The sequence below is a fragment of the Balaenoptera acutorostrata genome, chromosome 13 (genome assembly GCF_949987535.1).
Source record: "Balaenoptera acutorostrata chromosome 13, mBalAcu1.1, whole genome shotgun sequence".
NCBI classification, from domain to species: Eukaryota; Metazoa; Chordata; class Mammalia; order Artiodactyla; family Balaenopteridae; genus Balaenoptera; species Balaenoptera acutorostrata.
The window spans coordinates 72097809-72113438 of NC_080076.1; the positions used below are offsets into that span (position 1 = coordinate 72097809).

Here is a 15630-nt window from a genome sequence, read left to right on the forward strand (position 1 = left end):
TTGCTCCTCAGCTGCCGTCCCTTGCAGCCCAGGAGTGGCAGGAGGTGCTGCGGGCAGGGTGGGGCCGGGCAGGTGCTCACGGTGGGGGGCGGAGGCCTGGCATCATCCGGTGCCAGGACAAAGGCCCTCCCAGGGCCTGGCTTTTCACCGTCCACTCCCTTCCGCAGCCTCAGACCCCCGGGCTCCCCACCCGGCCCCGCCCTGCCCGGGTGGGGCCCGGCATAGTCACAGGCCTTCCTCACTCTGCCACCGAGCTCTTCATCCTCACTCGGGCAGCAGGAGGGGGACACGGGCTGCAGTCCCCGCTCCAGGGTAGCCCGTGGCCCAGAGGCCCAGCCCATTTCTGGGAGTGCCCGCCGGGCTCCCCTCGGGTCTGTCTCTCCCGGCCCGAGTGAGCATTCGCATGTGTGTGCGTGCGTGGTGAGGCCCTTTGTGTGGCTGTGTGTCTGTGTTGGGCTGTGTCTGGCCATGTGTGCGTGTGTGAGTGTGTGGCTGGGAGGGAGCCGGGGTGGACACACCTCTGGCTGACTTTGTGAGCCCCCTGTGTGATTGTGTGAGTGTGTGTGTGACCGTGTGCCTGGATCCTGTACCAGTGGATGTGAATCTGTGCGTGCCAGGGGTCTCTGGACACATGTGGGGAGGCGTGACCCTGTGTGTGTGTGTGTGTGTGTGTGTGTGCGCGCGTGCGCCCCAGAGTGTGTCTCCAACAATCCTTGCTCCTCACCCTCCAGCCCCCGCCCCTGGGAACTCTGTGGCAGCCTCACGTCACGGGGGCCACCAGCAGCTGGTTTCCTCCCCACCCCGCCCCAGCGCCGCCCCCCTGCCCTGGCCACCCTGACTCTTGGCTCAGGGACTAAGCTGATGTCAGAGCTGAGCTGACAGCTTCCTTCTCCCACTGGATTTTCCAAAAGAGAGAGACCACAGCCCAGCTCCTATTAAATAATCGCGGGGTTGGTGGGGGGAGGTGGGGAGGATGTTTCACTCAGTGATTTCCTGAACTCAGAGGCAATAAACAGAACAGGAAGCAGCCCCGCGGACCCACTCAGCCTGAAACTGGTGTCCCCTCCCCCAGACAAGCTCACTGGGGCCACCCAGACCCGACCCCAGAGCTGATGTCAGGGAAGCAGCCAGGCCCTCTCCCCAGACCGTCCCTCAGTGCCAGCGCGGACTGAGGAAACCGTTCTGAGGATGGTGGGTGGGAGGTGATGTGAGCCTCAGGCTTGATGATAAGATGGAAAGAGTAGAGTAGCCCAGTCCCAATGGGCGGGGAGGATAGAGGGGATGAGGCCCGGCTGAGGTTGGACCGTCCTCCTCCTGGGAAGAGAAGAAAAGATGAGCTCCCTGAAGTCAGGGAGGGACAGGACCAGGTAGGGGAGGAGCTGGGGGGAGCCGAGAGGAGAGGGCCAGGCTGCCCACTCTGCCCTCCAGGTAACCTGGGTATGACACCCATCCCCACTACCCTGCACCCTTGAGCCACTCCAGCCCTGCTTCCCATGCTTTCTGGGGCACGTGGCTGGCCCATCGCAGACCCCAAAGGCCTTATGAGCTTCTCTCCCGCCTGCATCCCCCAAAGCAAGCAAAGCACTCACGAGAGTCCCCTATTATCTCCGGTCCTAACACCCATCCCCACGGGAGACACTTTAATCCTGGTTTTACAGACATGGAAACTGAGGCTCAGAAAGTTGAACGATTTGCCTGAGGTCACACAGGGTGCGATGGAGCCAGCTCTCCAGCCCACGACCCCACAGCCTCCCTCAAACCGGAGCCAGGAGGCCAAGTGTGGTCCAGGGCTCACTGGCAGCAGGGGGCCAGGGGGGTCCCCAGGATGAGTCAACCCTGGGATCCCCTCCTTCTGCCTGGGCCGGCCGCTCAACTGCTTATCAGCTGCAGGACTCCATGACACAATCCCGCTCTGATCTCCTGCCCAGCCAGGCCTCCTCCACCCCTGCCCCACCCCTGGACCCCGTTTCCGCTTCCTCCCTTTCTGGGTGGGACGGCGCCCGCCCCAGGATCACAGTGGACTGTCTAGAGAGCTGGAGTCCCGCAAGCCCCTCAGTGGCTGTGGTCTCCCCAGAGTCCACTCTGGTCTGCAGGCTGGCAGCAGGAGACCCTCACATAGAGGGAGGACAGTGGCCTGTAGTTCCTGACCCTTAGGCTCCCCTCCAAGAGCCCACCTACCTCCTAAAGTGGTGTTAGCCTGGGAAACTTAAAGACCACCCTGGCCTCTGCTGCCTCCATGTCCCCACTTGCAAAGGGAAAAGGTCAGAAAGAATGAGGGGGGTGTCAGGGGGGTGGGGTTGGTGGTCTCTGCAATCAGCCAGGCCTCAAGGGCAGTCCTAGCTCTGCCACTCACAGCCTCAGACAGGTGACCTCATTGCTCAGACCCCAGTTCCAAGAGTATAAAATGGGACACTATGTTGTCAACCTGTGAGGTTAACATCACCCTCTGGGAAACCCTGCAGGCACAGAAGACATGCCTGAGTGACTGATAGTATTATTATCTTAGCTGTTAAAACTTCACAGGTGGGGCCCAGAGAGAGGAAGTGACTTTTCCAAGGCCACAGATTAGTGGCACATCCCCAACAGCCTGTGGGCTGCGTGCCTCCCTCAGGCTCCCAGACAAGGAGTCAGGAATCCCAGGTTTTAGTCCTGATTAGCTGTGAGGATTCTAGAAAGAACCTTTTAGGAGTCTCGGTTTTCCCGTCTGTAAAACCAGCCTGGAGAAGGCCATCCATCTCCAAGGATCCAGAAAGGCTCTTTGAGGTGTGAACTACGGGATGGGGTGGTGGAGGATAGAGAAAGCCTCCCAGGCACCCTGGAGCGCTGGACGCAGCGGGGGTGAGGGCCAGGTCCAGGGCTCGCGGCCCAGCGCTCGCCAGCACTCAGCCACTGAGCTCAGCCCCAAGCCGCGGGCTGCAGCGCCCCCCACTGACCAGTGGGCAGCAGGCACCATGGCAGGGGCACCTCCAGCCCCGGGTCCACCTGACTGGGTCAGTGCCTCCCCTAGGGCTGGGCAGGGCAGGATTTGGGGATTGAGGAAGTGGGGGTAGATGCCTGGGGCTTGGAATGGAGGGTAGGCCGAGGCCATCAGCCAGGGCAGGGAAGGAGGCCAGTGGAGGGGTCCTGTAAGGGCCTCTGCCCTGCTGAGCACCTGGGGCTTGGGGGGGGGGGGTGTGCATTGAGGACTGGCCACAAGGGGGTGCCAGAGACCTCATGCAGCGGGCCTGGGGTGGGGGCTGCGTGCCTCCCTCCAGCGGGAGCTCCGGGAGGAGGGGCGGGGGTGGGGGGGGTGGGTAGGAGGGAGAGGATGGGGAGGAGGGGGACTTATGTCCCTTCCCACCCCCTTCAAGCCCCAGGACCACCCAATCCCCACCCAGGACAGGTTCTGGGGACAATGTTCCTGCCCTCCTGGGAGCCTCTCCCCAGTCCTGGGGAACTGCTGATGGCAAGATTGGGGTCCAGCCTCTTCTCAGGTTATTTATGCCAAGGTGCCACCCGCCCCCCCCCCGCCCCCGGTGCCTTCACTCTGTGAAGACTACTTATATTTCTCCTTTCTCCCTGCATGGTCCCGTGAGCTGGTGCCCCCACAGTTAAGCCCATCTTACAGAGTAAGCAAAGCACAGAGAGGTCGAGTCCTCTCTGGGTCAAGGTCAGAAGTGTAGGGGCCATGACCTTGACCAACCACACACCCCAGAGCCTCCCTTGAGGGACTTCACTTTAGCAAAGACTCCCTCTCTTCTCCCGAAAGCAGAGGCAGGCAGGGGCCACCCCGTGACCCACCGCAGCCCCTTCTGGGGGGACAGGGGCCCTCTACCTGCCAGGTCTCCATCCCAGGGAAAGCTAGGCTGCCACGAACTCAGAACCCTCCACTGCTCTGGGGAAAAGGGAACTTGAGGGCCCCTTGGGAATCCAGGAATCAAGACCCCCAGGGGTGACCCCTTCAGGATGGCAAAGCCAGGATTCCGGCCTCCCCATCCAGTACTCTCTCCTCTGCCCTCTAAACCTGCCATGATCTTTAACCCCTCAGGTGTCCACATGACACTTTCACATCTGGTCTGAACTCTACCTCCACAGGCTCAGAGAGATGTGCAGGGCACGTCTTACCATGCCCATTACGCGGATGCGGAGACTGAGGCCTGGAGAGCCGGGTGGGCCATCAGGTGCCCCCGACACATGAGGGAAAAGGTGATGTTTGCCTGTGCTGAGGATAAATTCGGGGAAGCCTACCGTGGTCTGTGCCGCTCTGGACCCTCCAGCGTCTGGCAGGGTGCTTGCTGGGTCTTCAGTGGGGCACCATCGACGTTGGGCCAGGCTCCTCTGCTTCTCTCTCCTGCTGAATCTTCTCTGGAGACAGCTCCTCACCCCGCCCCCGACTTGACTTCCCGTCCAGGGCCGGGTGGCCCCGAGGCTCCCCCCACTTCCACCCCACCCCCTGGCTGAAGGGCTGGGGGCAACAGGGGCCGGGAAGCCCAGGTCCCTGGCTAGACTGCACCTGACACAGATGGGGCAGGGTCTTCAGGCTGGTTGAGGGGAGAAGCAGGGCCAGGGGTGGGGAGGGGGCGTCCTTGGGCCCGGCGGCCCCTGCCCTGTGCTGCGTGGCGAGGCCGCCGGGGCCTGACTCACGGCTGACTGGGCCGCGCCCAGCCCGCCAGGGTGATCCAGGCCGGCATAAGGCGATGACTGGGCAGCCCTCCACATGACCGGCCGGGGTCGGCCTTAGGTGTTTTGACTCAGACCTGCCACAGGCCGTGTGCACCAGGGCCATGTCCCCTTGTCCCCATCCCTGGAGGAGTCACAGGGCTGCAGCCACCCCCCGGGACACGGTGCCCCTCAGCCACCACTCCTTGCCCTGGCACCCACCTCAGAACCCGGGAGCCACCTGGCCCATCTGGTCCGCCCTCCTCCACGGGCTCTGGGGCCCCACCTGCCCAACCCCCTCCCTCAGAGACCTTCGCCCCTCCCAGAGTCAGTGGAGCCCAGCCCTCGGGGACGCCCCAGGAAGCAGGGAGCAGGGTTGGCTGAGCCCAGGGCCTCCCCACTCTGACCGTGGACTGTGACCCTTTCCTCGGCGTGGAAAAGGGGTTCTGTGGGCGCTCCGGGTCCCAGGCCTGGCGTGGGTGGTGGCAGTGAGGAAGGGGGACAGGGACAAAGACAGAAGAGCTGCGAAGAAAGAAACCAACAAGGAAAAGGGAAAATGAGGGAGAGAAAATAAAGAGGACGTGGCTCGGGCACCTGTTCTGTGACAGCTTATGACGGCAGCGCCAACAGACCCTGCGTTGCATTGTTTCCCAGAAAATCTCTGCTCTGGCCTGGGAGGTGGCCAATTAACTGAGTCTGTTGTGCAGACAGGGAAGCCGAGGCTCAGCCCGGAGGTTACACGGGCCACGGGGCTGGGGTTTGAAGTCATTTTGCTGAACTCCCAAGTACTTTCCTGTCCCTTGAGAGAGAGCGTTCAAATCACATCAGAACTGGCGGGCAGTGAAGGCGCTGAGGCCATGGAGGCCAGAGACCCAGATCTGCCATTTGCAAGCCGGGAGTTTGTTCTTTAGATAGACTGTAAGTGCTGGCACTCCATCCTTGCCTTTTTTCCTGCAGTTTCCCTGCCCTCCACGCCCCCCGTCCCAGGGAACTTTCCATCCGTGTGTGTCCTGTTCAGGGTTGACTGAGGGGCTGTGACTGTCACCCTGAAAAACTTGAGAAAGAAAAGAAAACCCAGCTTATGGTCGATTCCAGCAGCAGGGTTGCCCGAGGACTCCTTATCTCCCTGACCCTGTACCAGCTCGCCCATGGCCCGCGGCTGCTTTGTCCCTTCACATGAGCCACTGGGGGGAGCATATGCTATTTGCAGCCTCACAGGGCATCGCCACTCTGGGAAAAGCATGCCTTGTGGGGGATCAGCTTCACACTGTGGCACAAAAGCATTATTAGAACCCCGCCCCCCGCTACGCCTCAAGCCGGATGGTCATGTAAACCCTGATCTCACAGCAGTTGTTGCTGTAGTAGGTGGGGGGGGGGGGGGGACGATCCAAGAGGGCTCGTTCTGACTCCAGGTGCAGACACCAGAAACGACCCCTGCAAGCTGCCCTGCCTGAAGCCCCAGGGAAGCCTCGCCAGCCACTCTATGGGGAGTTCAGGAGGAGGGGCCTGGGAGGGCAGGAGACGTGGGGAGGGGGAAATGCAGGCACTGGGAGGTCAGGATGCCTGGATGTGTTGGGGGCCAGCTGAGCACGTAGCAAATGCAGAGATGAACTGGCAAAGCTGGCCGGGCCTGAGAGCAGGGCCCTGGCCGGCTGTGCTGAGGAGTTTGGAATCGATGCCTCGGGCAGCAGGATGGGAAGGAGTCATCGAAGGTTTGTGAGCAGAAGACATGACAGTGAGATGTGTCCAGGGAATCAGGACCTGGTTGGCGGTGGGGAGAGAAGGAGGCACGTGCCAGGGACGGGGTGTTGGAGAAATCCCAGGATCAATGGTGAGAGAAGAGGTTGAGGCTGAGGGAGGTTGAGGGAGGTGCGCTGGGGTTCTGGAACTTCAGTGGGGGCAATTAGGAAGCAGAAAGGTGTGGGCTTGGGGCTGAGTTCGGCCTTGAGGCACCCACAGGGCACCCAGCAGATGTTCTGGCAGCTGGGTCTGTGGATCTGGGACCAGGCTGGAGGTGGCACCTGCAGCTGTGGGCTCATCAGAAGACAGTGTGGAATTGACAAGTCCTCACTGATAGGACCCCCAAGAACCCCACCCCAGAGTCTGGGGCTCCCTGATCTGCTTCCTGCCGGGTGGGTGCAGCTCCAGTTCAAAGGCAGCCCCAGACACCTCTCCCCGGGCTTAGCCACCTCTCTAGAGGCTGGCAGGGGGCCCAGGCAGGAGTGGAGAACAACCACCCTGGGCTTCCCAGCTCTTCCTCCGCAGACCAACCTCTACCCTCTCCGTGGGCAACCACATGCTGCCCTAATGCCAACTCCCCTTCTGCTCCGGGAGCCTGAGGGTGCCTGGCTTTCGGTGTCTGCCACCTCCCACCCCTAGATTCCCAGCAGCCCAGCCCAAGGAAAGTGCCCCACCCTCATGCTGGGGCAGGGCAGAAAAGAGCAAGGCCGGCCCCTGCCTTTGGCCACACCTGGGTAGCACCTGTCTAGGCCAGGCTCCCTGCCCTGCTCCTCACTGAGCTCCTGCTGGGTGCCAGGTACTGTGCTGAGAGCAGAGCAAGGCAGATGTGGTCTCCATCCTTGGAGACTCCAGGCTAGCGGGGGAGGCAGATGGCAAAGCAAACCAGGGGAGGCCCCCCACATGACAGTTTTGAGAAAAATAATAACCAAGTTGTTAGACCCAGAACACGGATGGGGGTAAGAATAGGCGAGGATGCACTAACCAAAAGAACAGAGCATAGCATTGCAGACAGAGAGAAGAGCATAGGCAGAGACCTTGTGGTGGGAGGGTACCCTGGGCGTATTGGGATCCCAAAAGTGGCTGGTGGGGCAGGAGCCCGAGAGCAAGAGAGAGCCCATTGGGGGGCAGTAGAGACCCTTACTAAGTACTTGGTAAACAGCCTGGAATACATTGGGCCCTCGCTGGTTGGGAGTAAGAGACCTGGAGTTCTAGCCCCAGCACTGCACTAACTCGCTCCGTGACCTTGAGCAAGGTGCTTCCCCTCTCTGGGCCTTTTTGATAAATCAGCAATGCCCTCACTCACTATATCCTCATCCTTGAATGCTCGGAGCCTTTGCCCTAGCTGTTCCTGCCACCTACAGGCTCCACCCCTTCTCCTGTGCGTCATTCAGTCCTCAGAGTGGACATCACCTCTTCCAGGCACCACACTGACAACCCACATCACCTGACTCTCACTCTCTATTACATCATCGCTTTGTTTTTGCCAAGCTCAAGCTCACACTGCAACCTCAGATGCTCCTGTTGGTTCTTTTGCTTGTCTATTGTCTGTCTGCCCCCACACTTGGGAGCTCCGTGCCCCTGGGGACTCATGAAATTGTCAGCGGATTTACAGAGGCTGAAAGGTGACAGGAGGATGCTCCTGCCCTGGCGTCTACCGGACCTGAATTTAAAACGTGCCCGCCCCCAGTAAATTTGCTCTGAGGACTCAAACTCTCTGAGCCTCGGTCTTCTCATCGGCAAAGTGGGTCATATCTATTGCGGGGAGTCCCACACAGGGCTCTCTTCCACTCCATGTTAAGTCCTGTTCCCACCAGAAATGGGACTGATCCAGGTCAAGTTCATCGGCTTCTGTGAGCCCTTCCTTTGTAGCTGCTGCCTCAGCATGTCATCAGCCTATAGATGACCCTCCCGAGGCGGGGCCCTGAGCATCCGGGGAGAGCCAGGTGGAATCCCTATCCACCCTGGGGCCCTTCAGGAAGCAGTTTCAAGCACCTACCAGGTTACAGGCCACATGTGAGGCAGGATCTATTATTATCTTGTCTGTTTCACACAACACACATCAGCACACATACCCCCAGCCAGACACCCACAAGGGCCCAGAGCAACCTGTACACTCCATCCTTCCTCCCTCCCCTCTGGCTCCCAAACCCCAACACCCCTGGTCCCCAACTTCTCAAGAGAGACCCATTCAGAAACAACAAGCACCTTGTCTGTGTTTGAGATGCCCCACAGTCAGAGCCCCCAGCTGACTGGGGTGGGCGACTTCCCTTCCTGGATAGAGCAAGGACCCCCCCCCCCCAGCCCAGGCCCCAGGTGGTGGATGCTTGTGGCCTTACCACATAGGGACAACCCCCCAAGAGGCTCCCCCAAATCCTGTCCCACAAGGCAGCAGAGAGACACAGGGGCTTTACAAACCAGGCAAGTTTTAAATATATGTTGGCACAATAATAACATTAAATACACATTATAAATAAGCCTTATAAATAGGAAACAGATAAAAACTGATTTAAAAAATCTATAAATTAGTCATGTCCCTCCAAGGAATTGGCCCAGTAGCTTCTGGGACCCCCTCCAGGAGGGCAATGGTTTCAGCATGAGAAAATACCATGATGTACCACCAGGGGGAGCAGCCAGCACCCAAGACCCAAGACCAGGCGCTTCCAGGTGCTAGCTAGGTCTCTTCCAGAGAACTCCATCTGCGCCCAATGGCCATCTGTACTGCGTGTCCCTATGTATGGAGAGAATTTGATATCCACCCTATGTCACAGAGTCCCAGCAACTGACAGGCAGAGAGGGCTTTACACAGTCCCCAAGCCCTTTGAATCACAAAGAGAAAACTGAGGTACAGAGAGGTAAAGTGGCCTTGCTGAGGCCACACAGCAAGTTAGGGGCCAACCTTGGACCCCCCCCAAATCAGTGCTCTTTCTAGTACACTCTGCCCCATCACAGCTGCCTAAAGTGAGGTCATCCAGACATCCAGGGGTCTGGCCCGAGACGTGATGAGGCATAGGAGGCCAGCTCAGGCCCTGACCTCCCCCCCTTGGAACCAGGCCACTAGGGAAAGGAGGAAGTATGGGGGCAACGGCCCTGCAAGTCATGAGAGGGACAGTCCGGCAGGCCTCCGGGGAGCAGAGCAGGGGGTGGCGGCCAGTCTGGCCATGAGTCATCCTGTGTCATCAGACCCCTGAATCAATGGAAAGTTGGCCCCGTGTGGACCTGACCTGGCCACCCCACCAGACTGAGGAACTCAGGGCTGGGGGGCTCAACAGCCTGACCCTATGTCCCTAGCCCAGCCCAGAGGAGGTAGAGGGGCTGCCCGGCTCCCACCCCTTAAAGTGCACTTCTGAGAGGTGGGGAACAGAGGGGAGCAGGATGGCAGGCCCCGGGGCTGCGCCATCCTGCAGAGTACCTGCTGACCTTTCACCTGGCAGGGGTGCCCCTAAGGCTACCGGGGCAGGTGTCCCCTCGGCATGAGTCTCCTGTCCCTCCGGAAGGGCCACATCCTGCGGGCGCCCCCTCTGCAGGGCCCGGAGGGGGCTGTGTCTCCAGGGGCCCGGCGGGGGCTGTGTCTCCGGCTCCGGCTCCGGCTCCGGCTCTCCCCCCACTCCCGGAGGACCTGCCCCACAGAGTGCATGAAGCAGTGGTAGCCGCGCAGGAACCTGCAGCTCTTCAACTTGTGCTGGAAGGCGTCTGAGGGCGGTGTGGGCGGCGGCGTGGGCCCGGGGCCCGGCTGAGTGGGCTCAGGTGTCTCCGCCTCCGAGGAGCTGCGCAGCAGCAGGGACATGCAGTGGATGTTACTCCTGAACCCGCGGATGTTCAGTCCCACCAACTGCTGGGCTTCAGGGAGGTCCTGATACAAAGCGGTCAGTCTGTGCAGGACGAGGCCCAGCGTGGCATTGAGGGTCCGCAGGAAGCCCTGTCTACTGAGCCCCCGCAGGGCATCCTCGCTGGGGAAGGCCCCGGGACACTCCCTGCAGTGCTCCTTCAGTCCTGGCGTGTCCAGGCCTTGGATGCGGATCTGTGGGGAAAGGACAATCCAGGGATGAGAGCTGGAGACCCCACCACACACACACACACACACACACACACACACACACACACACACACACACACATGAATCTGCTCTGCTCAGCCTTGAACAACTGGACCTCATGTACCCCCCCATCCAATCCTCCCATTGTACAGATCCAGAAACTGAGGCCCGAGAGGGGAGAGGACTCCTGCATCACAGAAGGTGAGGTTAGAGGGATGCCAGGGGGCTGGAGGAGTGACCACACAGGTGGTGATTGTGGCATGAGGTGTGTCATTGGGGAGGTGATGGGAGGTGACATGAGCTCAGGAGGGTGGGACTGTTCACTGCTACATGCCGGTGCCTAGAACAAGGCCCGTGGTAGGTGTGCAATGAGCACATGGGGCAAACGGATGAATGAGGCAATGGAGTTGGGGTTCACACTCCAGGCCCACTAAACTGGGGGAGCTGCATTGCCTCTGTGGCATCTCAGGGTTAGGCCTGGGATGTTCGCCGTGGCCCAGGAATAACACGGAGACTCGTTTTCCCCCCAGCCTCAGATTGAGTGGGGTTTGGGCCTGTCCTCTCTGGGACTCACTGCTGCCCTAACCCCACAGTTCTCTGAGACTCAGATGCCCCCAGGGGCCAGTCACTCACATAGGGGTCCAAGAGCGTGCTGGTGTCCTGCATGAGGTCCGCCTGACGCCGGAGCTGCAGGAGGAGTTCATGGTACTTGCCCAAGCACTTGCTTGTGGCTGCCATGCTCAGGAACAGGAGTCCAAGGATCACACCTGGGGCAGAGAGGGGACGTGTCACCTGCCTTAGTGAGGAAGCCACAGGTGGGTGCCTTTCAGAGGGGAGGTCACTCAAGCAGGCCGCAGAGGGCACAGCCCATCATCCCCAGCTTTTTGCCATTCGGGGCGGGGCTGGGTACGGTGCATGCACGGCGGTACCTGCTGGGGCCACCACCACCTTCCCAGCGAGTCACTGCCCAGCACCCAAAACAGTGGTTGCAATTCACCAAGTAAGACTTTGAGAAGAGGTGGTGGGGCCTGGCTGGAGTCAAGCCTGCCAAACTCAGGAGCTGACCTGGGGTGGCCCAGGTGGGGCTGCTCCCCACAAGTCCTCTGGGCTAAGGGGTGGCCATTGCTGCAGGCCCTGAACCTGCTGTAACAGACCCTACCCCCCACGCAGGTGGGCTCTGGAGGGTTTTGCAGCCCAGGAGCAGCCAGACACCTTGAGCTATGTCTGCAGAACCAGGAGAGGCTGCCTTTCTACCCAAAGTTTCCATCTGGAAAGGATGCGTGAGATCATCTCGTCCATGCCCCCATTTGACTGACAGGAAAACCAAGGCTCCAAAGGAGAAGGGCTTGCTCAGGTCACCCAAGGCCAGCCCGTGCCCCCATCTCTCAGGCCTCCCTCCTCTCTCCGTAAGTGGCCACTTTTGTCAGGCCCACCAGAGATGCTGTGAGCCAGAACATTCTGGGGGGCGGGTACAGTTACCACTCCCCCGCCTCCCCCCACCCACCCACAAGGCCCTGGCAGCCACGTGGTCGGAAGGGCCTGTGGCGCAATGGCCCGGAAGGCAGTGACACCACCTTCCCTTCCTAAGAACTGTGGCCCCTTGGGGAAGATGCTGCTGGGGAGGCCAAGGGGCCAGGCGCCCAGGCACAATGACTACCAGGCACCCCTCGCCGCCCCCCAGGTACCTGCTGCTGGGCTCGGGCAGGGGGGCTGGTGTGGGCACAGCGCACGTGGGACTAGGGTGCCTGCATGGGTGTGTGTCTAGATCTGCGCGAGGCTCGAGGGAACAGCTGGCCACACACAACCGTTGTGTCCCATCCACGGCAGGGGCCCCGGGCTGCATGCGGGGGTTTCCAGATTGGTGAGATTGAGGGTTCCAGATGACGTCACGTGGCTCTGTGTGCATGTCACCCTGTGGGTGTGGCTATGTGTGCTGTGTGATTGTGTGGGCTCCAGGGCCCCCAGGCCCGGCTGACAGTGTCCATTCATCCCAGAGCCTCCAAATCGGGGCAAGAAGGAGGCTCCACAGCCCTTCCAGACATCACACCATGACGCTGCTCAGCTTCTGCGGCTTCCTCCTCTGCCCCAGCACATCTCCCACCTCCCACCTGCTTCCCTGGCTTCTCCCGCAGTGATCCCCTTCCTTCACTCCCTTGCTCCCAGAGCTGACTCTACATCACCCTCCCCCTGGAAGCCCTCTGGTAATATCCTTCTCCACCCTGTGAAGATGCTCTGTTCTCAGTGGATCCCTCTCTTTGCCTGACCCCCTGGCTCTCTCCCCTTCTCAGCATCCTTCTGCCCGGCGCCTGGCCTCCCCTATTCCTGGAGGACAGAGAGTGCCCCTGCTCCCCGCTGGCACCCATGAGCACAGCAAGCAGGTGCTGGTGGGGAGGAAGGAAGTACTTACTGAGCGGTGTCCTCCGCATACGCTGTGCCCGCATGCTGGGTGACCGAGCTCTGGCCTGCGCCTGCTGGGGGTGACACCTCCAGGCTTGGAGCCCTGCGGGCTGGCAGCCACTTTATGCCCGCCGGGACGATTGGCCAACACCTCGTGAGGTGGGTGGGGAGGGGGAGGGGGGAGGGCAGGCCTTCTGGGAACATGACCCCAAAAACCAAAGTTTCCACAGGCGGCCAATGGGCGCTGGGTGCGGTGGCATGCCTGCTCCTCCTCCTGTTTTCTTCGAATTCGTTCTTCGAGGTCAGCCCCACGCCCAAGGATGATGCAAACCGCAGCCTCAGCCTTCCTGGGGCGAGCAGGGAACAAGGGGGTCCGTGCTCGCTGCAGGGGGCTGTGCCTGGGGTGGAGGGGAGAGTCCACCAGCTGGGCTCCTGGAGGACCCACAGCCCAGTCCCAGCCCAGGAGCCATCGGCCTCACAGGCCTCTGTGGTTTGGGGCTGAAGGGAGCGAGACATCTTCCTTCTTGAGTGCCCTTCCCGCCCTCCTGCCAGGGCTGTTGGGACATCTGTGAGCGGAAACCACCGGGCTCTGGGCACAGAGCCAGACCCAGGCTGGCAGCCCCGAGATTGTGGTTCTGGCCCCAGGACGTGCATCCCCCAGCGGGGCTCCCAGCCATCTCCTTTCCCCCACGAGGCACCCCTCACAAAACCAGCCTTCCCCATCCCAGGCCCATTGCCCACAGCCAGGCTCTTTTTCTATAGACAGGGCCCTCTGGGGAGAACCAGGCACCTGAGGCAAGAGAAACAGGAGATTAGGGTTCAAGCCCACTGACATGCTGTGTGACCCAAGGCAAGTCACTTAACCTCTCTGGGCCTCAGAGCCCCACCCACCCACCGTAAAATGAGGATTTGAAAAGTATTTCCCAGCCACCTCACAGGGCTGCTGCAGTCATGGACATACAAGGCAAAAGCCCTTTGAAGGCAAAAGGAAAGATGAAAGTCTGATTCTAAGTACTAGCTGTCGGGAGGTGGGGTGGGGGGCCGGAGGAGATGGGGAGTTGCTGCGGCGACCGTTGGGGACCAGGTTTCACTTTCTCTGAAAGATAGTGATCTTGAGTCAGTCCTCTGCTTCTCACAGATGAATGAAAGGGCCAGAGACAGCGCCTCCCGAGCCAACCTGCTGCTTCAACGCAGGATAAACTGAGGCCCAGGAGAGGGCAGATGAGGGGGTGGAGGGGCTGGCCCCGGCCTGCATGCCGTGCCTGGCAGCCCCAGCACATCCAGCAGACCTCGACGAGGGTCCTTGGCTTGCACCCTGAGGAGCTCGGTGGGGAGGAGGATGTCAAAGGTTGAGGAGCCAGGGTGGGGCCCCTGGGGGCTGCCAGGGAGGCCTGAGCTGCTCAGGCCCTGTGGAGCCTGGACTAGGAAAGCCAAGGTGGCCAGAAGGAGGAGGGCCAGGCACCCTCCCACCCATCCCCACCCCGGCACCCATCATCACCACCAGGGCCGTTCCCACCAACCCTCCCCTCTGCAGACGTGCCCACGTCGCTCATTTATGCAGTCGACAAACTTTCACTCAGCCGCGCGCTTTGCCAGGTGTTGAGGATCTAGCAGTGTGCAAAACCAGAGGCACCCCACCGCCAGGAGGCTTCTCCTCACCCCCACCCACTCCCTGGCGCCCAGCATGGTCCTCATCACACCGCTGCCACCCCTGAGGGCGGATTCTGCCACCCCTGAGGGCGGATTCTGCCACCCCTGAGGGTGGAATCCGCCACCCCAGTTCCGGATTCTCCTCCCAAGAACGTCACTTCCGCTCGATTTCTCATCTCAGTGCTCACCTCCAAGAGGCGGCTTCCTGGGGCCCAGGCCAGTTCGGGATCCTGCTTCATTTCACATCCCTGATCTCATCTTGCTACAGCCCTGGGAGGGAGAGCGGCCAGGCAGGGATGCCTCAGCTCTCTTTAACGAGGAAACGGAAGCTCGGAGAAGCTCAGGGCTGGGCTCCAGGCAGGAGAGCCAGGGCTGGCTGGAGAGCTTCATGCCCCTCTCAGGGGCTCCTTGCTGACCGGCCTCCACACTCATGGGACAGCCCGGTGCTTTCACCCCTCGGTCCAGAAGCCGTAAGATCTCCTCGGTTTAAAGAGGCCTCCAAGACCTAGAGACGTTGAGGTCGCCCCTCCTTCAGTTGTCCTTTGTAGAAACCTTTAAGAGGAGGGGGGCGTTCAAACTAGGGCTGTCACATCTGAAAGACCTTGCTCTGAGCATGAGGCTTTAAACTTATATATTAGTTTGCTTGGGCTGCCATAACCAAATGCCACAGACTTGGGGGCTTAAATGACAGAAAGGTATTTTCTCACAGTCCTGGAGCTAGAAGTCTGAGATCAAGGTGCTGGCGGGGTTGGTTTCATCCTAAGGCCTCTCTCCTTGGCTTGTAGACAGCCGCCTTTTCATGATCTCTTCCCATGGTCACCCCTCTGTGTATGTCTGTCCTGATCTCCTCTCCTTATAATGACACCAGTCACGCTGGAGGAGGGCCCACCCAATAGCCTCATTTGACCTCAATTACCTCTTTCAAGGCTCTATCTCCAAAGACAGTCACATTCTGTGGTGCTGGGGGTTGTGACCTCAACACACGAATTTGAGGGACACAATTCAGCCCCTAAAAGCTTGCAAGAAGAGGGCATGGTTGGAGGGCAGCAGGGAGCGGGGACACTGGCAGGGGGAACACGGAGCTGGGTGGGAGGGGCCGTGATGTTCAGGAGGACGGGGAGTGGCCCCAAGGTGAGGCCCCAAGGTGAGGAGGCCCTGCTCCCCATCCGAGC

The 15630-nt window shown here is 60.5% G+C and overlaps 1 protein-coding gene across 1 annotated transcript; it reads right to left on the reverse strand.

Moving 5' to 3' along the window:
* Positions 1-9823: 9823 nt before the first annotated feature.
* On the reverse strand, positions 9824-12852 carry OSM (oncostatin M). Its single transcript, XM_007171222.1, has 3 exons — positions 12819-12852; positions 11045-11178; positions 9824-10396 (listed from the first exon to the last, which is right to left on the reverse strand). Exons 1-3 carry the CDS (start codon positions 12850-12852, stop codon positions 9824-9826), a joined length of 741 nt encoding a protein of 246 aa, XP_007171284.1.
* Between the last annotated feature and the right edge of the window lie 2778 nt (positions 12853-15630).

Bases quoted from the DNA above. Each gene is read 5' to 3' on its own strand.
- OSM (XM_007171222.1), bottom strand. From the start codon at position 12,852: ATGCGGGCACAGCGTATGCGGAGGACACCGCTCA. The intron at 11,179-12,818 runs GTAAGTACTTCC...TCTCTGCCCCAG, and splicing joins TATGCGGAGGACACCGCTCA to GTGTGATCCTTGGACTCCTG. The intron at 10,397-11,044 runs GTGAGTGACTGG...CTTTCCCCACAG, and splicing joins GCACGCTCTTGGACCCCTAT to ATCCGCATCCAAGGCCTGGA.